The sequence below is a fragment of the Dermacentor albipictus genome, chromosome 5 (genome assembly GCF_038994185.2).
Source record: "Dermacentor albipictus isolate Rhodes 1998 colony chromosome 5, USDA_Dalb.pri_finalv2, whole genome shotgun sequence".
Lineage (NCBI taxonomy): Eukaryota > Metazoa > Arthropoda > Arachnida > Ixodida > Ixodidae > Dermacentor > Dermacentor albipictus.
In genome coordinates this window covers 38,420,195-38,442,657 of record NC_091825.1, presented here as the reverse complement: position 1 = coordinate 38,442,657, position 22,463 = coordinate 38,420,195, and the positions used below count along the sequence as shown (strand labels likewise).

Here is a 22,463-nt window from a genome sequence, read left to right as displayed (position 1 = left end):
GCGGGAAGAGAAGTGCGCCGACGAAGGGCACGTCACACAGAGGCGATAATTCGGCATCAGCACGTGCACAATTGATGACGGCGTTATTTCGCGAAAGAAAGTCCCAGCCAAGTATAACGTCGTGAGAACAGGACTGCAGAACCACAAACGCCACAATATAGAGAACGCCCTGAATAACAACTCTAACTGTGCATGCTGCTGAAGGCTGAACTGGCTGGGCGCTTGGTGTGCGAAGAGAAAGCCCAGAAAGTGGCGTCGTAACTTTTCGTAAAGCGTGAGAGAGGCGTTTGTTTAGGACAGACGCGGCTGCTCCAGTGTCAATTAACGCAACGGTAGGGACGCCGTCAACAGTAAGGTCGACAGCGTTCGAAGGCGACAATGGAGTACTCATACAGATCGATGGCGACGCAGTTCTTGCCTCTTGAACTGCGGTGCTTAGTTTCCCTCTTGCGTTGGTGAAAGGTGCCGACGCATGAGGGACAACAAGCGACGACGCGGGGAAGTTGAACGACGTGTAAGAAGGGGGCGCTCAGCTGGTGGCCTGTTTGACTGCCGACTAAAATAAGTGTCGTCGAAAGGCTGCATGTCGGCGTAGGGAGGCGACTGCACAAACCCATCAGAGTGCAGCATCTCGCGGCGGCAGAGTCGTGCAACATGGCCGGGAATACTGCAGGCATAACATATGGGCCTGTTGTCTTGCGTGCGCCAAGGATTAGCAAAGACAGGAGCAGGTCGATGTACAGGATGATGAACGGGTGGTAGCGGCCGAGGATGTAGCGCAGTGAGTGGTTGACGAGGAGGCTGCGCAGTGACGGATGCGTAAGTGGCGCGGTGACAGGGTACTGCTGATGCTGCATTGGTAGAGCCTCAGCAACTTGGTCTTCAATAACTCGCCGGAGCGTGGGAATGAGCTTTGTAGGAGGCTGTTGCGGCAGCGGCTGCTGTAGGGGTAGCTCAGCGAAGGGTAGCAGAGAAAGCTGACGTGCAACTTCCTCACGCACGAAAGCTTGGATTTGTGTGAGCAAGAGGGAGCGATCAGAGAAGGCTGTCATGGAAGAGAGGGCCTCGTCAGCCACTGAGGGGCGCCTGGTCAACTCGCGCTGCCTCCTCAACTCGTCGTAGCTTTGGCACAAGTTTATGAGCTCTGCTACGCTGCGCGGACTCTTGGCGATAGACATTTGGAAAATTTCATCGGTGGTTCCCTTCAAAATGTGCTTCAGTTTGTCATTTCGGGCATACAAGCATCCACACGTTTGCATAGGTAGAGAACCTCTTCGATATTAAAGGTGAATGTTTCACCGGGTCGTTGCGCTCGCTCTCGTAACCGCTGCTCGGCGAGCACCTTGTGGATGGCGGGATGACCGAAAACTGCAGCGAAACTTGTCTTGAACGAGGACCAGGACTGAAAGTCGGCTTCGTGATATTAAACCACAGGTGAGCCACTCCCGCAAGGTAAAAGATGATGGCATTTAACTTCGCAGTATCGTCCCGTCGATTGTGCAAGGTCATCCACTCATAGGTAGACAACCAGCCATTGATGTCCTGTTCATCCGTACCGATGAAAACCGCTGGATGTCGTTGGGGGAGAGCGCAAGAGCAGGCAACGGAGAGTGGCGGCGACGTAGGCTGGGGAGAGTCAGGTATGACGGAAGGCAGAGTCCGAGACCGGAGTTCCAGGGTGTAGATGTTCTTGGGTACCCCGCACCTTCCACCAATTGTAATGGGGTGTACTGAACTGTTCAGATGGTAGCGTCTGTTTGTAACCGAGAAGGCAGGTGACGCAGTGCAGGAACAGCTGGTTGCCCGAATGGCTCACACCCGTGCTAAGCACTGGCGATCCGGCTGGCCCACTGGTTGCACTGCCGGCATGGAACAGACGATCTGGATGGCCTTGTCCTTGTGCTCTTCTTCTTCAATACAGAACGTGTTTTTTATATTTAATGATTTACATGAATACTCACTGCAGCGTGGTCTTTGTACGTAGTACTTTGTTGTTTTCTTCACTACGATTTCTGTTTATATCACGTTATTTCAACACATGTAATAGGTATTACATTGTTGTAATTACTATAATATGGAGTTACTATATCGTTACTGATCCTATCACTCTATTAGGAAATTATTTCTTTAACTTCCCTTAAATTGTTCTTTTTGAGGACCCTGTAAGGTGTTAAATGCTCCTGATCTATGAATGAACGAAAGTCCTTTATAAATAATTGGGGACGCTTAAGTCCTGTGTGGGGGAGAAAAAGGGCCATTCTCACACTGCACATGGTTTCCGGAATCCCGCGATGTCGTCTTGGTCATTGCTTCAAGCCAATTGACGAATGGTCACTTGATCTGAGGCTCTACTCGGTCAGAAAAGGAGCCTATTATTCCCATAATTCGGCCCTGAGTAGACCACTCTGGCTTCCATATTTGTCAAATAAAAAGATGCATGTGAGAATCTCAAAGCAATGCTTGACGGTAGCTCCTGCGCTGTAATAACTGCATGGCCATTCTCGCAGTTTCATACGCAGAACACGCATAATTAATAGTTAACGTATGCACAGCAGCGGAGCCCGCCGTGCGTACGTTGAAATGTCCACTGCTGCAATGTAGTACTGTTGCCATTTTGTTATAGTGGGATGTATAGGCTGAATATGCATAGACCTTATTGATGAATAGCTCCAGAGAGCGCAAAATTAGAGACTCGCTCGGAAAACAGAGAGACGGCGTAAGTTGCTTGACACGTGATTCACTTGAGGCACGGAGGAACGCGCGCGAATAGCGCATGATGACTATCGAGGACGCCGTGTGGCTTAGGAGCTCGTAGGTGTTTGCCCTGAGGGGTGGGGCTTGAGAAAGATTGGGCGTCCCACCTGGAGAATAAGCAGCGGTGTTTGCCGCCGTGTTGCCCCTATGCTCACCAGTGTGATCCGGCGTCGAGATGATTTCTATTTTACTCTCTGCCTCTTTATGCCTACGATCGGTGTGTTGAATGGCTGAAGTGATGGCGTCCTTCTAGGCTGGGCGTACGGTTTCAGAATAGGCTGCATGCGAATCGGTAAAGACGCAGACTGGTTTGCATTGGCATGCGCGGCTTATAATCGCCCCTTAGGTGGGCAAGGTATTCAGCAATTGGGATGTCCCAAGGGGCAAGGACTGAATGAGAGGGGGACGGGGTGTGGCCATTGTCATGTTGCTGGCAACCTCAGGCAAGAAAGCAACAGCCTTGGGGGTTCTCCATGCTAATGCAATGTAGGGTGTGGGATTCATGGTTGACAACCTTCAGCGGAGGCAAGCCAGCAGCGCGTTCAAGTGGGTACCTTAGTGTGTTTTTGAGGAGCCTCAGGATAAGGTGGAGTGTGGCCCTATGAAGGTGTTCAAAACCTTGAGTGTCCTTAGAGAAAATGTATATTGGTGCGCAATAACTAATATTTTCGACGGCGACCGGCCTCGTGAGATGAGAGTTGTCATGCTCCCCCGTATTTGCTAGAAAGCCGACGTAACGGCTGTAATGAAGCCGGCCATTCCTGTCGCAACTCGCCTAACCGCTTTTGGGTGCTCTTGCAGCTGGCGACAGGTAGTATTAGGAGTTTGATTTGTCCATCTTCAGTCTGCAGTTGGGTGTGGTCCAATGTGGAGCGATGTGCAAGTGTTTAGGTTTGTGCTTTGCTTGCCGTTTACGCTAATCACTTCTTTTTCGTGAGCAGCGGGTGGAAGACTTATTTCGCTGAGGGTGGCCTCTAGACTAAGGACAGCTGCCTGCAACTCAGTCTCCATGTTCGCTTTTGTCAGTGTAGTCTGGAGCCTCTGTCCATATAGTAACAACATCAGTGTAGATGGCAAATGTAGCCGTTGTGTCCCGTTCGACGTTCTGGGCTACTCTGCACATGGCCAGGTAAAGAGGGCTGGTCGTAAAATGACTCCTTATGTAACTCCCTTATCCAAGTATCACGCCACTTTCTTACCTATTTCTAATCCAGGTCTGGGCCTACTGCTTCGGACAGGGGCTCGTAAGTTCTGGATAATAAACTATGCGATTTGACGTGCCAAAACCACTTTCTGATTATGAGGCACGCCGCAGTGGAGGACTCCGGAAATTTCGACCACCTGGGGTTCTTTAATGTCCACCTAAATCTAAGTACACAGGCGTTTTCGCATTTCACCCCCATCAACATGCGGCCGCCGTGGCCGCGATTCGATCCCGCGACCTCGTGCTCAGCAGCCCAACATCATAGCCACTGAGCAACCACGGCGGGTAAGTTCTAGATAATAACACCGTGACGAATGTTATTAAAGTGGCCCTAAACCACCCCTCGGGCTTGGTGAAAAAATATAGTCTGCGGATAGCCTACGCAGCTGTGAACATCTCAGCTAAGTTTTGCAGTCGTGCGCCGCCCGTGGAGCTCGCAAGTGGAGCGTGATGTCACCCTTTCTCTCAAACGCTCTCTTTTCAATGGAAGCCTGCTGCTCACTCTTTTATGGGCGCTTTATTTCGTAAATGAGCGGGTTGCCATATGTGGATACTATTGACCAATAGCTGACGTCAATCAAGAAGGATATGTGGGTCAGTCCATTTGTTCCTACCGTTACTGTGTACATTTATTGACGAAGTTTAATAAACAGGCTCAAGTAAGCGAAACTGTGCTTTCGAATTTCTGTAATAATGTGTACCTTAGCTGACCTTCAGTTTTAGTGTAGCACTAGTTTACTTACGTGACCCGATTTAGGGTTTTTGTGATTTGGAATTGTCTTTCAGTGATAGTGTGACATTAGTGTACCTATGTTACCGGTATTTGTATTGTTATGATTTCCCTATATTTATTCTGATTTATTCGTTTTTAAAATGACCATGTGAAAAGGAGTAGCCGGCGCCAATTACCGGTGACAACCCATCTCCTAAATACCATATAATAATTTTAAAAAATCACGTACTTCCGTCGTCCTTTTTTTGCCCCTCGTCTATGTATGCGCTGTAAGTGACGATTGGTACCATGGAGTACCAACTAGCCCGTACCCAAACTTTGTTCCGGAAGAAGCCGCCTATCGTCTGCTCACGCTCGACCGCGGCCGCCCGCGCAGGAATTCAACTTTCACCAACCTGCTTATCGGTGTCCCGGCCATCGGGTCTCGCTAATTTCCACTAGTTTTGAGCGCTCAACTAGCCTCGAACCACGCGAAAATTAAAGTCAGGCCGCACGCACGCTTGCTGCGTGCTTGAAAGAACTAGTCAAGCTATTAAGCTGGGGAGGCTTAAGAGTGAGGATCAACAGCGAATGTCTCAGCAACCTTCGATTTGCAGACGACATTGTCTTGTTCACCAACACTGGGGACAAGTTACAACAAATGATTCAGGACCTTAACAGAGAGAGTTTAAGAGTGGGTTGAAGATTAATATGCAGAAGGACAAAGTTAATGATCAATAGCCGGGCACGGGAACAAGAGTTCAGGATTGCCACTCAACCTCTAGAGTTTGTGACGGAGTCCGTTTACCTTAGTCAATTACAGGGGACCCTGATCATCAGAAGGAAATTTACAAAATAAAAATGGATTGTAGCACATACGGGAGACATTGTCAGATTCTGACTCTTACCATTATCATAGAAAAGAACGGTTTACAATCAGTGGACTTTACCAGCGCTGACATTTGGGGGCAGAAGCTTGGAGACTGACAAAGAAGCTCGAAAACATGTTGAGGACCGCGCAAACAGCGATGGAGCGAAGAATGTGGACGTAACCTTAAGAGACGGGAAGAGAGCGGTGTGGATAAGAGAGCCAACGGGTTTAGCCGAAATTCTAATTGACATTAAGAGAAAAAAGTGGAGCTGCACAGGTCATGTAATGCGTAGGTTGGGTAACCGGTGAGCCATTGGGGTTGCAGAATAGGTGCGAAGAAGAGGTAAGCGCAGTCGAGGATGGCAGGAGACTAGGTGGGCTGATGAAATTAAGAAATTCGCCGGTGCTAGTTGGAATCGGTTGGCGCAGGACAGGGGTGATTGGAGATCGCCTTCGTCTTGAAGTGGACATAAAATGAGCTGCTCCTGCTGATGATGATGACACGCACGCTTGTCAGCGCGCGCTCACTCTTGGCCGCTCCTGGTTAGACGCCTTGGCAGACTTATTGATAGCCCTTCAAAAATGCACAAGTTGGAAAGGGCTTCTATCCGTCGCTCAGGCGGGTACATGACAAAAGCGGTTCGAACCACGTAGCACAGCCAGATGGGCATATGAACGCGAGCGCTCACTCAAGCCCTGTCGTGCACAAAGCAAACGCTGCACATACGCATTAAAGTTGCACGGAGCTGCGGTCTGCTGCATAGCGTAGATAACGCGGCCGCCGACGGGGGCGCCCCAAGTCCACTGGCTAGGCCGAGTGCAGCTGGCGGAGAGCAACCGCATTTGGCTTACGTGTGGCGCGTTGTGCGTCGTAGGCGCCAAAATCCGAAGTAGTGGCGCCTACGTTAACATCGAAAATCAAAATTGAGCTGCTCGCCCCAGTGAAATTCAGTAGGCCGAGCGAAGGGCGTTTTTCTCTGCCAATAGCTCCGCTTCTGTTCTACATATTCAAGTACTTTTTGCGGCTAAGTTATTGTGAAATAGCCTATCTTCCCTTCGAATGTCGTTTTCCACTTCGATAAAAAGTGGTCCAGGGCCCCTTGAAACTCTTTCTGCACGTCGACTGCATGCAAGGCAGCGTATTTCCTGACGTGCGATTAATCAACGGCTTTTAGGATATAGTCGCTGTTCACAGGTTGCCGGCAAAGACAGGGAAAGCGCGCGGAATCATCTTGCGTTTCATGCGCCAGGAGGCTATAGACACTTGGATTGCCAAGCGAAAGGTTTTGAAGGACAAGAGAAACATGGTTTTTATTAATGACAACCTAACCGCATGAACCAGAAAGCTTCTTGGAGCCACTAAAGAATGGGCGAAGAATGCAGACTATCAGTTTGTTCGGCATGCAAGTGACAAAGTGCTGATGCGCAAATCGAGTGGGGAACCAGCGACGGTAGTGAAAGACGTCAATGAACTCCGGGCCATCAGCACCTGAGTCTTCGTTTCTTGTGTTACTGATCTCACTACGATGGAGCAGCTCAGTCTTATCGATAAACAATAATGGTTTTCCTCTTTTGCTGCAGGTAAAGGCGTGAGCTGTTTACATATGAATGCACAATCTGCTTGTAACAAACTTGGTGAACTAGAAACCTTTTTGAATGACATAAATCACCTCTGTGGTGCCATTATGTTATTTGAAACCTGGTACTCAAATGATGGTAATATTCTTCGACTACCGCAAACGAAAATACTTTGCTTGAACAGAACAACTCGACGTGGTGGTGGTGCCTCTGTGCTGGTTAAAAATTCTATACCCTGTAACATATTGGAAGACTTTACCATAATAACGCATAATGTCGAGTCATAGTGCGTTCAGGCTGATGGTGTTATATTTGGCGTGTGCTATCGTACACCAGACGCTATTGTGCAGGAGTTCCTTCCTTTTGTAGATCATCTGTTGGCGTATGCATGCGAAAACAAGCAAAAAATGATCCTTGGTGGCGATTATAACATTGACATGAGTGCATGTAGTGCTAGGCAGCATGACATATTAAATATAATCTTGTCGGACGGTTGCATAAATGTCATAGAATCGAGTACTAGAATCACAATGTCCTCTGAGACTATGTTAGATCTATCTATTACAAATTATAAGCCTTCATATGTAAAAAGCGCTGTTTTAAGCTGCCCGATTGGTGATCATGGTCCAATATGCATTTTTATCGAGCGCCAAATAGAAAAGGTTAACAAAAATATAACTAGGTTATTTCAGAACATTAATGAGCGTACAATGGCGGCGTTTCAAACCAAATTACAACGAGTAAGTTGGGAGGACGTCCTTGAGGAAAATAATGCGGAAAGAGCCTACAATATCTTCATTGAAAAATTTTTAGTTGTCTATAAGAAACACATCACCGTCAAACAAAATAAACCCAAGTCGTGCCGAAAACTATGGATAACAAGAGAGCTATTAAAGAAAATAAAAAAACACGAAAACTTGTACGCCAGGTTCATTAAAACTCGTGAAAGTGCTGACCCTAAAGAATTTGAAGTTTACAGGAACAGTTTAAACAAGGAAATAAGGAAAACCAGAGATAACTATTATCTACAATCATTTTTATTGTGTGACGGAAACTCAGAACAACTGTGGAGGAACCTCAATAATATCATAGAGCGGACACAAGCCACAGGACCTATTGAAAAACTTTGCCTAGGATGTCATTTACTGTCCGAAACAGACATGGTGAATGCGTTTAGCGAATACTTCGTGAACAGAGAAACACGAGTGCACACGCGCCCGGAAACCCCTATCTCCCTACCTGGAAACTCAAACACAATCTTTTCCCATCCAACTAATGTTGACGAGGGCTGCTCTGTATTGACGACAATGAAAAACTCTAAAAGCTGCGATTCAGACGACCAGCAGATAAAACCCACAAAATATGTCATACACGATATAACCTCCATTCTAGTCCTTATCTATAATATCTATATTGCTGAAGGCATCTTTCCATCAAAAATGAAGGTTGCTAAAGTCATTCCGACATATAACAAGGCAGACAGGCTCAATCTTCAAAATTATCGCCCCATATCAATTTCGCACAACTTTTCTAAGGCACTTGAAAAAATAATACTGATCCAGTTAACATCCTTCTGTGAAGAATGTCGCATTATCACGAAAGCTCAGTGTGGCTTTCAAAAAAACAAATCAACACAGTTAGCACTACTAGACCAGAAAGACCATATACTGCAAAATTTTGAAAGAAAGCAACTGACAAAAGGTATACTTATAAACTTTACTCAGTCCTTCGATCATATTAACCATAAGATAATATTAACAAAGCATGAGACGCATGGTATCAAGAGCCTCCCACTGCAGTTAATTAAGTCATACTTAGAAAAAAGAAGGCAATATGTGCACATAAATAACTTTAAATCGTTTTCTGGAGAAATAAAAACAAGAGTCCCGCAAGGAAGTATTCTTAGACCACTGCTTTTTAACTCGACAAAAAAAATCCCTCGACAGTCTCTGAACTCGTTAGTCACTGTCAAAGCTTGGACGAACTGCGCAAACAATGCGTAGCCACCCGCCAATCTACACCTCAGGCCCCTTGAATGTCGAGCTTGGCTGCTGCCCCGGATAACACTTCGCTGCTGCTACAGATCAAGGAGTTAAGCCGTGATGAAGCGGGTCGTCAGCTTTCCTTGATTCCTCTTACACACGGCCAGCCGAGTACTCCGTTTGCGCCCGCTCTCCAATCGGTCGTCAAGGAACAGGTAGACGACCACATTTCGCCTTCTCTCCAACAGACTCCTATGGTCCCTCCCCTGACGTACGCCGAAGTCGCGACGAGGCCGGCGCCACAGACCTACAGCCCCGTTCGCTTACCTTTGCGCCCACCCGTATCCCCTCCAGTCCATCCACTGGTGCACTATGCATGACCTCAACACCATTGGCGCACGGAAGACAACCGTCCCATTTGTTTTTACTGTGGCCGTGCAGGACACGTGAAACGTCACTGTCACTAGCTTACACCGAACGTCCCCAACAATATGCGTCCATATGCGCCACGTTCCCAAAAACGCCGCAACTATTCGGACACCTTTGATTCTCCCCCTGCCGTCGACACCGCATTCTCCGCCACTCACCGTTCACCTTCTCCTCGCCGCAGATCCCTTTCCCCCATGCACCGGCGGCGGAGCCCTTTGTGCCAGAAAAACTAAAATCGCAGTTTAGGAGGCGAGAACTGCGATGTCAGCGAAATGTATAAGGCCTCATACTTCCCCGAAAACGTTATTGAAGTTGAAAGAGAAGGAACATTGACGCTAGCGCTTGTCGCCACCGGCGCTGCACTTTCAGTGATAGATGCCCGTATTTGCCGCAAGATAGGAAAGGTGGCGCCGCTTTCTGGACTGACTCTTCGAACTGCCAACGCGCTGCAGGTCAAGCCATCCGGCGCCTGCACTGCTAGTTTAGTAATTCAGGAGGTCCTCTATATCATAGAATTCATCGTGTTGCCATCATGCGCACACGACGTCATATTAGGTTGGGACTTTCTCTCCACACATCATGCGATCATTGACGGCGCCCGCGCGGAAATAGAGCCGTTTCAGTTTTCGACTGATATTATCACTGACCATTTTCGCAAAATCGCTGTTTCAGAAGACATCGTTATACCTGCCTGGTCTTCCACTCTTGTCAGTATCTCTTGTGGCTCTGTAGATAATGGCACAGTACTCTTCGCTCTGTCTGAACTCTTAGTTCGCCGCCGTTCACTACCACTGCCGTTCGCCGTCCTCGAGTTCAAAGCTAGCGCCTCTCTCATGTGCGTCTCAAACTCAACGGCTGAACCAATTAGTTTACTCCACCGTGAAAGCTTTGGCAGAGCAGAGCCACTGACCTCATCTTCAATATTTGACACGATGGACGACTTCACTTATCTTGCTGCTCTCGAGGCATCGCCTTCTCAGTCCTTGCCGCGTTCTTTTACGCCAGGTGTTGCCAATGACCTTACGATGAGGCAGCGCGATGAACTTCTTCGCTTTTTGCAAGGCTTCTCTTCCTCTTTTGACTGCCAAGCAATATCACTCGGCCGCACAACGACTGTTTCGCACACTATCGACACTGGGAGCCATGCAGATTGCCGTCGACGACATGGACCGAGAGAAGACTGCCTTTTTTACCCCTAGCGGTTTTTATCAGTTCAAGGTGATGCCTTTCGGTCTCTTTAACGCGCCGGCCACCTCCTAACGAATGATGGATTCTTTGCTTCAGGGGTTCAACTGGTCCACCTGTTTGTGCTATCTGAATGACGTCATATTTTTTTCGCCCACATTCCACATGCATCTCCATCGTCTCTCAGCGACTCTTGACGTGTCCCGCCGGGCTGGTCTCCAGTTGAACTCTTCAAAATATCACGTGGCTCCCCACCCAATCCCCGCCGTTGAACGCATCGTTGATGCAACAGGCGTGCGACCTGATCCCGACTAAATTCGCGCCATCACAAACTTTCATGTGCGTAAGTCTACGAACGCCGTTCACAGTTTCGTGGGCTGCACTCCTACTTCAGGCGCTTTGTAACGCATGTTGCAACCATTGCACGTCTTCTTATTAACCTCATCAAGAAAGGCGTCCCATTTTCTTGGGGTCCTGAACGTGTCGCACATTTTTCTCATTTGACTGCTCGCCTTACCGCGCCTCCAATATAGGCCCACTTTCACCCGACTGCCTCAACGGAACTTCGAAGGGATGCCAGTGGTCACTGCAAAGAAGCAGTGTTAGCGCAACGCCACCGTGGACATGATGGCCCTATAGCCTGTGCCAGCTGACTTCTGTCATCCGCTGGGCGCATTTCAACCACAGAGGGCGAGTGCCTCGTTCTTTTGTGGGCAGATGCGAAGTTTCCTCCACATTTGTACGGACGCCCGTTTCGTGTCATCAGTGTTCACCACGTTCGCTGCTGGCTATTCTCGCTTAAGGACCCCACGGGACGACTCATTCGCTGGGCATTACGCCTGCAGGAATATAGCGCCTCTGTCTTATGTAAGACGAGGCGCTTGCACCAGGATGCAAATGGTTTTTTTCTCGCTCCCCCGTGGAAGAACCGCCAGATGCGGAAGCAGTCACTTCCGTTTTCTCTGTGTAATAGGTGCTTAAAATCGGCAACGAGCAACGTCGCGATTCTTGGTTACGAACGCTCATCGACCGGCTGGAGTCAAGACCTAGTGACGCCTCTCTCCAGATGTTTCTCCTCAAGGAAATAAAAATTATGCCACCGTGATTTTGATGCCCACGGCACATGCCTGCGTTCGACTGTCCTCCGCCAACTTCATGACACTCCCTTGCCTGGGCAGTCGGGCGTCTTACGCACATACGACCGTGTGCGCCGTCGCCTCTTTTCGCGACGTCTTTCCGCTCCATTCGGTCATACGGTGCCGCTGGTAAGTACTGTCAGCGCCGGAAAAAGCCCTCCACGCGACGGCCCATCTCAACCCTATGTTCAATTTGGTCTGGAGCTTCTTGGGCTGGTTTCTTTCTAGGGCTCCGGAAATAAGTCGGTCGTCGTCGCTACCGATTACGCTACGCGGTATGCCATCGCCAGAGCCATCCCGACAAGTTGTGCTACTGACGTTGTTGACTACGACATCATTTTTTGTTTTCATTACAAACGCACCGTGACCATAGCTTCCTCTCGGCAGTCGTTGAAGACATCTTCCGCTCTTGGTAGAAAAAGCAGAAATTCAGCACGTCCTACCACCCACACACCAACGGCGTCACGGAGCGCCTCAGCAGCACCGTCACTGAAATGCTTTCGAAGTACGTTGCAGCCGACTAACACGACTGGGACCTTCATTTACTATGCGTGGCGTTCGCGTATGATTCATCGCTTCATGACCCCACCCGCAGTTTACCATTCTATCATCTACACTGCTCAGAACCCGAGTTGCCCTTGGACATCTTGCTGCCTTCACCCGAACGTTATGCCACTGAATACAGCCGCGACGCGATCGCGCGTGCGAGTGGCAGCTCGGTCACACCCGTCTGAGGCCTCGGATGAGCCTCAGAGACGCCTCTATGATTGCCACCATCGCAACCTGCTCTTTTCTCTGGTTTCTCTGGCGCACCTTTGGCCACCCATCCGTCATGTGGGTCTTTCCCAACAGCTGCTGTCACGTTACACTGGTCTCTACCATGTGGAGCGACAAGTGACCGATGTCTTATATGAAAATCAAGACTGAAGTGTTATCCCGCACCTTTCACCACAGATGCATAGCTTAAGCACCGGGGCGATGCCGCTAGTGCCGGCGATTATGATACGGAACAGCCGCCACAGTGAGGCTGCACTGAAGAGGAGGAAGACGACGTGTTCCCGATTGCTATAGGGCCGCCCTCTTGGCCATGCTCGGCGTACATGTATATATATTGTAAATAGCCTTGTGCATCAGCTACACCTAACAATATCAAAATAAGTCTATTAAAATATTACTGAAATATATTTGCTCTGACTGAAGTCAGATGAGCCCGTTATTGAGTAGAAGCTTTATTCATAACTGAATAGTTTGTTCAATGTCAAAACATCAACCACCTCTATTTATTTATGAGAACTAATCTCCTCATTACTATGTCGAATTATTCTATACGCTAACATTTCAGAGGCAAAGTCTAATGCATTCAAAAAGTACAGGTTGGGTGGAATGCGAAGGGTTACCCTCATGCTGTCTTGGTGCTCCCACAAATACGGTTTCTGCTCGGGCAAATGCGATTCTGTAGCGCAGCCTAGAAAGCTAGCGGTGACGAGGACACAGGTGACGTGACTCTTGGCAATCATGGTGGCGGCTTTGCTCCTTTTCACTTCACTGATATCCACGCCAATTTAGTCCCAAAGAAAGGCCCTGCAACAAAGCAATAAGCGGTGAACCACTTGCTTAGGCACGAAGAGGCGTGCCGAGGCATAGTGTAACGTATAAATATGAAGCCAAAAAATATCTTGATACTCCTGCTATATTTTAGTGCTTGGCAATTTGCTACAGATGGCTATTTCAGACGCACCAGACTCATCTCTTTAACCATTGCTGATTCAGAACAGTTCTCAGCATTGTAGCCTAATAAGAGGAAACCCTCGCAGTAAATCAAAACTCGCGCACTTTCCACAAGTCCACAAGCATAACGACTAACGACCATATCGACGGAAATTATTGCCCTTTATTGTAAGCAAGCCACAGTTTTGACAACAATGCCTACAGAAAGAAAATGCACTATGATAATTTTGCTACTTCGCTTTAAATGAGGGCCCAATTGCATTATTAATTACCAACAATAAGACTTGACTACGCATCTTGGGCTGTTTCCTGAAGGACGTGTCATGTCAGCTCGGTTTGCGACTACTGGATCAGTGTACCCATAACACATGTCTCCAAATATGTTTATGCACTTATGTGGCATGTCCCAGCTAACTTATTCTAGCGCGATATAGGCCGAGCCACCAAATCTGTTTCTGAGCACTCTGTGAACGACGTCGCACATTTTTTGCATTAAGTTTAGTTGCATAACTAGTGAGGAACACTTAAGCAATTTCACAATTCTTAAGACGTCGGGAACCGCATCAAATACGAAAGTTGCAGAATATTCCAATCAAATTGTCCGGTATATCAGTGTTTTGCTATTAACTTCTCATATATTGCTCGAAGTTATAAATAGTGCCCCCCATATATGAAAACCCCCCCACACACACGTGACTACGCTCTTCCACTTCGGGATCAGTGCAGCGTTTCCAAACATGCCAATTATGAAATATCAGCGCTTTTAAGTGGCACCGCGACACCGCTACATAAGTACCTCGACGATGAAGTAGGTGCTGTCCTTCAAAAGTCAATCCAGCCATTGGTGCGGAGTGCAGCATTGATACAAATAAGCACAACGACGAACACAAAATCACCGCCAGCCTTTCAATTCCACCGTCAGCTTTACAACACACATGGAAACAAATTCATGAATAGTCGGCGTTCGTGTTGTCCACTTCTCTACTCTTGTGTCCTGTCTGCGCGCCTCACTTCTACTTTGCATAATGAACAAATTCACGTCTTGTGTTTTGTTCCGTCGAAAAGGGGCGTCCGCAACTGTCATCGACAACCTGGAGTTCTCGAACGCGGACTTTGATGCAGAGTTGACCAGTGCTTTTGCATTTCGCCGCGATGGGAATGTAGCCATCACGACCGCAGAACGAACCCGTCACCGTGCTCTCAGCAGCAAAACGCCACAGTCACTGAGCCACTCCGGTCGTACCCCTCCCTGTGACATGCATGTACTAAATTTAATATATTTAAAAATTCCATTAGTTCATTCAGTAGCATGAACATGACAGTGTTTGCGAAAAGAGAGAGGTAAGCAAGAAAGGAAACACGAGGAAGTTGGCCGCCTCTAGTGTATATTCCTTTGGCATTGTTCTTTAATTGACAGCTATTAGCCCCATCGAACCATCCAGTTCTGCGAATCTCTTCCTAACAACCACCCATGCACTTTATTACAGCGCTTCTTTTTTTGCTTTTTTTAAATTTATTGCTCTTCGTAGCAGTTATTTTATTTATTTGAGTGATATAGTCTATATTTACCTAAATCAAAATCCACCCTCCTAAAACACCGATGCTTTAACGTGGGACTGGGCAGACCACTCGCCCCGAGCGAACGAAAACAAAATCACATGCTCTACATTGATATGTCTTTTATCGAAGGTTGTTAAATATTGTCCCATTCCAGAGTTGCTATTAGTCCACGCAAGCACTGCTTTCATTCGGGCTGTCTAGCGCAATCACACTGAATAGCACCATATATTGAACACTCGTTCTGCTTGTGCTACCTAGTCAAGAGAACAGTTCAAGTTTCGTATATTCCAATAACTAAATCATAAAATTTAGTTTTCTGTTTTCGCTATATAACACAGGCCGGTATATCTTTTTGTACAAGCTGGAATACGAATCATATGGCACCTGTCCACTGTAAGAGGAGGACGATAGGAAGGAAATAAAGGCAGAGGGGGCACCCAGAAACGTGTACGGTTTCCTACTTTACGCAGAATGGAAGGGTTAAAGGAAGAAAAGAACGAAGAGGGGAGAGGAAGGTGCTAGTAATGCTAGCACGTGCTTTTGCCCATCCCGACAGCGATCGCTCAGTGAGCATAGTCGATTGCACAAACCGTACCAATAGCCGGTCGCTTTGCAAGTATGGAACGCTTGGGGCGATGGTGCTAGGTTCTCGTGTGGTAGACGGCACACGACAAGCGAAGTAATCAAAACTACCTAAACACTAATATTGGCCTGCAGGTTGCAAAGAAGGCGAAAGCCCTTGGAGATTACGGTAGACGCCTATAGGTAAGGTCTTAGCATTAATTTTATGCAAGCGCGACAGAACGTGTCGAATGAGTCGGCTACTGCAAAATAAAAAAAAATATTGTTCATGCAAAGCGAATGTTTGAAGTTGCGAGGGGAAATGGCACTCGTACGCAAAAAGCACCGCACGCATACGTACACGGCTTGGTCGATGTGAAAACGCAAGGAATCCCTCCGACACAACTGACTATTCACCGTGCTGGCGCGTTCTTCCCTGCAACACGGCCTAGGAATCCAACTGTGACGATAGGGGCATCTATTTACAGAAGGGCGCACGGCTCGTATGGTAAATGAGCGGTCCCTCTCTTCCTGTCGACACCGGTTTCTACCGCTAGATCAGACACGTTCGTTCACTAATCTCCCCGTCGCGAGTGGCTTATATTGTAATTCTGTACCTTGAAAGGCCGGCTCGCCCTTCTCTTTCCTGCGTCCGTCCTTATATCCATCGGCCCGTCGGTTCTTCGACGGGGCTGCTGCTTTCGTGCGCCACATTCGGATTGTCAGATGTTGGCTCCTTTTCTGTTTTCCTCCTGGTTGCTTGCCTAAAATGTTTATTTTGATTTTTGAGACGCGATCACCTCTTGGCATTAACTACCTATATAAAAGCGAGATAGAGTGGGTGGTAGGATTATGGGTTTTTAGAGATTGTGAGCCAAGTTGCTCATGCGTATATGCAAAATCACACTTTCTGAAAATGTTTCTTGAAAGTCCCAAGTATAAGCCTAGGAGTTATCCACGAGCGCAGCTCCATGTGTCTTGCTGTCGCTGGCAGCATGCTGAAGGCATTGTCTCCGTCCTGTTGTAGTCCACCATAGGTCCAGAGTATGAGATTATAGTGTGCGTAGGCGTTCTCTGCGCACGAGAGCCCATGGTTTCGCTCTCCGAAATCACGTCTACTCTGTAACGGCAGGCCGGTTTTGGTGACAACCTCTGTGCCATCGGTGTTGACGCGATGTTTCGTATATTTTGATATATATATATGTTTATGCATGCCGCATACGTTAGATGGATACTGCAGTACACAACCGTTAAAGTTGTTCAAACAAGGCCCTACGTTCTTGACTGAAATATTCCTGAATATGTTTGAAAATGGCAGCCCGCAAAGAAATGTCATAGACACAACATTCACAACCCCTGTCTTTTATGTTTAATCTTCACAAATGTTAACTGTTAATAGTTCGAAGCAATACCAATGCTCAAACTTGAAAGCGATACAATATAAATGTCGCGGCTTCTACGGGCAGCGAAACGGCGCCTCGGCGATGGCATTAGAGGCCTTGCAGAACGTATTACCGCCAAAGAGGTTAAAAAAAATTCTTTTAGTAAAACCTCCTTGGTTACATCGTTTCAGCATGCCAGAAATTTTGGTGCTCCCGCGCACAGCCCAGCCACGTTCGTTGTACTCCAGTGTAATTAGAACATCATCAAGCTCAACGCTAACCTTGCTACGGTTGTCAATGCTTCTCCTTTTGGGTGCAACTGCCTTTTTTTTCTTCACACCAAATCATAATAGCTGGCTGCCAATACTGGACTCGGCTGAACAAGCCGATCGTCGACTTATTGAACTTTTAATTCGCTCTGCCCAAATCAGTAATAACGTAACCTCGCAGCAGGTAGAACAATGGCATATATTTCAATTTTTGTGATTGGTTACTTATATTCTTTACTATCAATGGGCCGTTTTCCTTCGGACACGGTTACCGACGCTGCAGTATATATCAGACAAATGTATAAAGAAAAAGGTGCAAGGGTGGCGAAGAAAATCTCCGGCTTAGCTTTGGACTTTCTCGGTCATGACTTCTGCCGAGCATCACTAACATTTCCCGGGCCGCTTCTTCGTTTCAGACGGCCTGGTCAAGGGAAGAACCTTCGGGCATCTAACCCTGCATAAGAAATGAGGCACGTGCATGCTTGTGGAGGAAAACATCAGTCGTTATTTGCATTGTCAGTGCGCGTCTGTCCATCTTGATTAGGCGTCTTCTCCCCGTCAGCAAAACACGTGAAAGAAAGAAAGCCACCGTTGATTCTGCTGCGGTAGTTCTCGCAGTGAAGCGCTGCTGTTTTGAGTGGGTGAGTGAGTAACAGAGACAGAGGGGTGAGTGAGTGAGGCGTAGAGGCGCCACTGATTGAGTGAGCGAACGAGGGTGATAGCGAGTAAGAGAGGGGTCAGTGAGTGAGCGTACGATTGAATAAAAGAGAGAGGGGTGATTGATTGAGTGAGCTCCCCTCACACATTACTCGCTTGATTGACAGTAGCGTCTATAATCAAAATTTTTCCGCTTTAGAATTACTATTAGGTGAAATTTTCTGAACTGTGATATCTTTTATCCTTCCTGAGATACAGAGCTGTAAAGATTATAGTTTCCTTTTCTGAGAATTTGCGAATTTCACCAATTCTTTTAAAACATAGACGGCATAACTGAAAAATTCGCTACAAGCAGTTACTTGATTTGAACATTTTCTTTTAAATGCAACAAACCTCATCAAATTTGGAGCACTGGTTGCCGAGAAAAACGATTTCTCGTTTCTCTTATATTTAGATAGGAGCCACCGAGCTAAAGCTTTCTGTTCATGTGTACACATCACTTTTGCGGGGCGAGTTTGGTCATTTCAGTACGTGGGCGCACCCCGAAATCTTGTCACAAACAGCAGAGGGTTATTGGCGAAAAGGCATCGACTGGAAAGTAATAACTTGCCTTTTGATCGGTCTGATCGTGCATAATAACTGTGAACATGTACCAGATGAGGATACCCGAGATTTTCGTGACGTCGCGTGATAGGCAGGCAAAGTAGGGTGGCCCGAATTTTTTTTTTTTTTTTGTCGTAGAGGACTTATTGTAGAATTGGAATGGAAGCACTTTGGAATAGCTTTAGTTGAAGGCGCCACTATATAGCGTAAGGTGCCCTTCCGTGTACTTATATATACGTATATTGCAGCCATTCTCTTCGGACTCGGCCGCCTTTTGTATGTGGCGCGCTCCGGCGCGTGTGTCTCGTGCCTTGTGCTGCGAGGTAAGAAGAATTAAAGAAAAACAAGCTTCTACCGCTCCTGCGATCGTTTTGAAAGGTTCTCAAGCCTTTCGCTCACTACTTCACACATTGTTGAGGTAGGCCTAACATCTCTCTCTTTCTCTCTCTGTATATATATACATATATATCGGTGGCGTTGCCAGAAATTTCGTTCGAGGGGGGCTCACGTTGCAGCTTGGCCTTCTCCTCATGAAATTTGTCGAGGGATCAAATACACAAAAAATAACTGCACTGCCATTGCCAAAGATGCTGCAAACGAACTGTTGAACGCTACGCACTGTCAAGACAAGTATCATATGTACTTGTTCATAAAATAATATACTGATATGTCCCACAAATTGTGCCCGAGATAACTGATATCAATCCTTCCATGTATTTTTGTTTATTTAATAAGTAAGGAAAATATCAGAACTGTATCGGTTCGAAACCAGCAAAGCAGTGCATGCCGCTGCTATGACTGCTGTTAAGGCCATAAAATGAACAAGTTGAGGACAAATATTTTAAAGAATATTTGTCATTCATAAACCTTGTTAACATTTTTGTGCATATACAATGGCCAGAGAAAAATATCAATGATGCTGCCCTTTGTTCTAATGTATTCCGCAGGAGCAGCTGTCACCGACCGTGTTTTGTAATTGCACAGAAATTGTAGTCACAGCAGAGAGCCCATATAAAACCCAGGAGTTCTGTAAGATATGCGAGGGCGAATCAAATGAATGTGAGCCAGTGGACAAACGGGGTACTTTATTGAAAAGTAGTCTCCATCAGCATTGAGACATTTGTCCCACTGCCTAACGAGTCGCATGATTCCAGTCTCATATAGCTCCTTGGGTCACTGCTTCAAAAAGTATTTAATCGAATCTTTCACGTCATCGTCTGACACGAACCTCATTCCCTTGAGATGTCTTTTCAATTGGCCCAAGTTGTGCAAGTGGCAAGGCGACAGGTCTGGGCTCTATGGTGGACGTTGCAGCGTTCCTTACTTGAACTTTGCCAGTTTTGTGTTAGACACATCAACAACGTCGGGATGGGCATTGTCGTGGAGCAACATGACCACATTCGTCAATTTTCCACGACGTTTGTTTTTGATTGCGACACGCAGCGATGCGGCTTTTCACAATATCGGAAACGATTGATATTCTCTCCACGTTTAGCAAATTCGATCAGTAATGGCCCCTGACGATCAAAAAAGTCAACACCAGCCTTTGTTTTCTTTGGCGGTTGCGAATTCAAATGTTTCCACTGTATGCATTGCCTTCGTGTTTCAGACTCGTAATAGTGGCACCATGATTTGTCCCCGGTAACAAATGCAGAAAAGATGTAGTCGCCCTCATTGTGATGCCAGATCATATGAGTTAAGGCAGCGACGAACCTCTCCGTCTTCTGGCGTGGTTCAAGTTCTTGCACATTCATTGCCCACAAAAGAACTCATAACCGAGATGTTCATGAATTATGGTGTGAACAGAACCGTGACTGTTGTGCACACTATCTGCCAGTTCATCAATGCGTATCCTTCGTTCCTGTCTAATCAGCTCATCAACCTTTGCAATTGCGTTGTGGGTGATTGCACGATGACTTTGGCCCGGTCTTCGATCGTCTCTGCAGCTTTCATGTCCTTCTTTGAACCGTTGGCTCCGGCGCTTCACAGTGGCCAATGAAATACAATGGTCAGCGTACACGGCAGTCATACGGCAACTGATTTCTTTTTCGGAAACACCTTCAGCTGTCAAAAACTTCGCGATGCCACGCTGCTCCCCTTTTGGAGTATCCATTATGTCACGCAACCATGTTTAACCCTGTGTATGAGAACATTAAAGAACATTTACCTTCACGCGTGCGTGTCACTTTTGTAAATGAGAGATGCATGTGTGCTACGTGCATGCCTCGCAGATAATGAACCGAAGCATTATTGCACGGGGTGGGTTGGCTTACTTTCATTTGACTTTCCTTTGTACATTAGAAATGCGGAGTTACAATTGAATATACAAATGCGAACATAAAGCTTGAAAAAGAGGGCAGAAAAGTGTCACTGCAATCAAAGTTCACGGCACGTATACACAAAACCTCGCAACAAGATATTTAAATATACGCATACGTCTCTAATAAATCTACATATATAAGAGAAATTGACTGTATATAATGCGTCAAACAAGGCTAACGTGTTGGGCAATCACCGATTCACAGATCCGGGAATCATAAGGTTGCGCTCAAGCGAACGCGTTGGAACCCGTCGAGTGCCTACTGTGATGGCGGTGAGCGACCATTGTTTCTTTTACTCGTCTGCTAGCGAGAAGGCGTCCAAAACTCTGCCAGACAAATATGCAATCGGCCAGACGAAAACGAACGCGCACCGAAGTGCGCTGAGCGGTGGTCGGGGCAACACGAGAAAAACACGCGTTCTAGCTGGCTCTCGCTGCCCGCGGGTAGCAAGAACAAGAGAATTGAATAAGCTCAAGGTGTTCAGGCGAATAAAAGGGAAAGTTGAAAGATACATAAATACGCAGTTACCTTCTGGTTTGGCTGGCTTTAGTGTCTTGACATGGATGCTTTGGCGCAGGTGAAAAAAATGCTGATATTCTTTTCGGTGACATTACGGCACAAATGAACAACCGCAACGCTTCGTCTCAACGGACAAATGCTGCGTGCTTTGACAGTCAACTTGTCTAATAGCGTGTTGACTTGACTTGTCTCGTTGCATAGGCCGATGTACGACTTTAGAAAAGTTAATGCATGCATGTTTGGCGTCAAATGTTTATGAAAACAATAAACCCACAAAATATCGCTATTGAAAATCTAAAGCACGATTTTCAAATGTGAATGCACCTTCCACATCAAAAGTTTATGAGAACTTTATCCCCATGCGCTCCGTAGATTACGCGGCCACCGCGTGATGCCGTGGCGAACCCACTCGCTTTCAAGACGCCCTTGAACCAGTGTGCTCAAATGGGGTTCCTTGCGTTATTTGACTCTCGGTGCATGGGCGTTGCGGCGAAATCAAGCCCCAGTTTCCCATTTTCGCACTCAAATGGCTTTTGAACCATGAAAATGACATTCTATACAAAACCCAGAATGATTTTCAGCGCCGGGGTCGTTTTGTCAGTGATGCATGACAGCACGAAAAAATTGCGGGGGAGGGGGGCTGTAGCCCTATAAGACCCCCCCCCCCCCCCCCCCCGCTGCGCCCATGATGTATATGTACACATAGAGGACGTCATCCACCTGTGCCGGCGTCTCAACCAATGACGGCGTAGGTGGACAAGGAGTGCGTCACGGCATTTCCGACGATGCTCTTCATAAGCTTCCCTCAAAAACCCTGGCACTGTTCCTCAAGTCACTGAGCTTTGCTAAAGTTTCGGTGAGCTCCGCCTACAGTGTCTTCTCACGCGGCGCACACATGTGTCCGACGGAACGCTTCCGAGAATTCCGCTTCACTTCAATCTATAATAATTATATCATAATAAGCCAACAGACAAACACACAAACGACAGCAAGGGGGAGTCACTTGTACTTG

The 22,463-nt window shown here is 47.1% G+C and overlaps 1 protein-coding gene across 1 annotated transcript in view; it reads right to left on the bottom strand.

The window, feature by feature from the left end:
• The window catches only part of LOC135909520 (uncharacterized), a 78,868-nt gene that overhangs the window by 41,793 nt on the left and 14,612 nt on the right, over positions 1-22,463 (bottom strand). The window contains exon 2 of the mRNA XM_065441501.1: positions 13,249-13,432. Within this exon, the coding sequence (XP_065297573.1) occupies positions 13,249-13,368 (120 nt within the window). The 5' untranslated portion in view covers positions 13,369-13,432. The remainder of the gene's footprint in view (positions 1-13,248; positions 13,433-22,463) is intronic.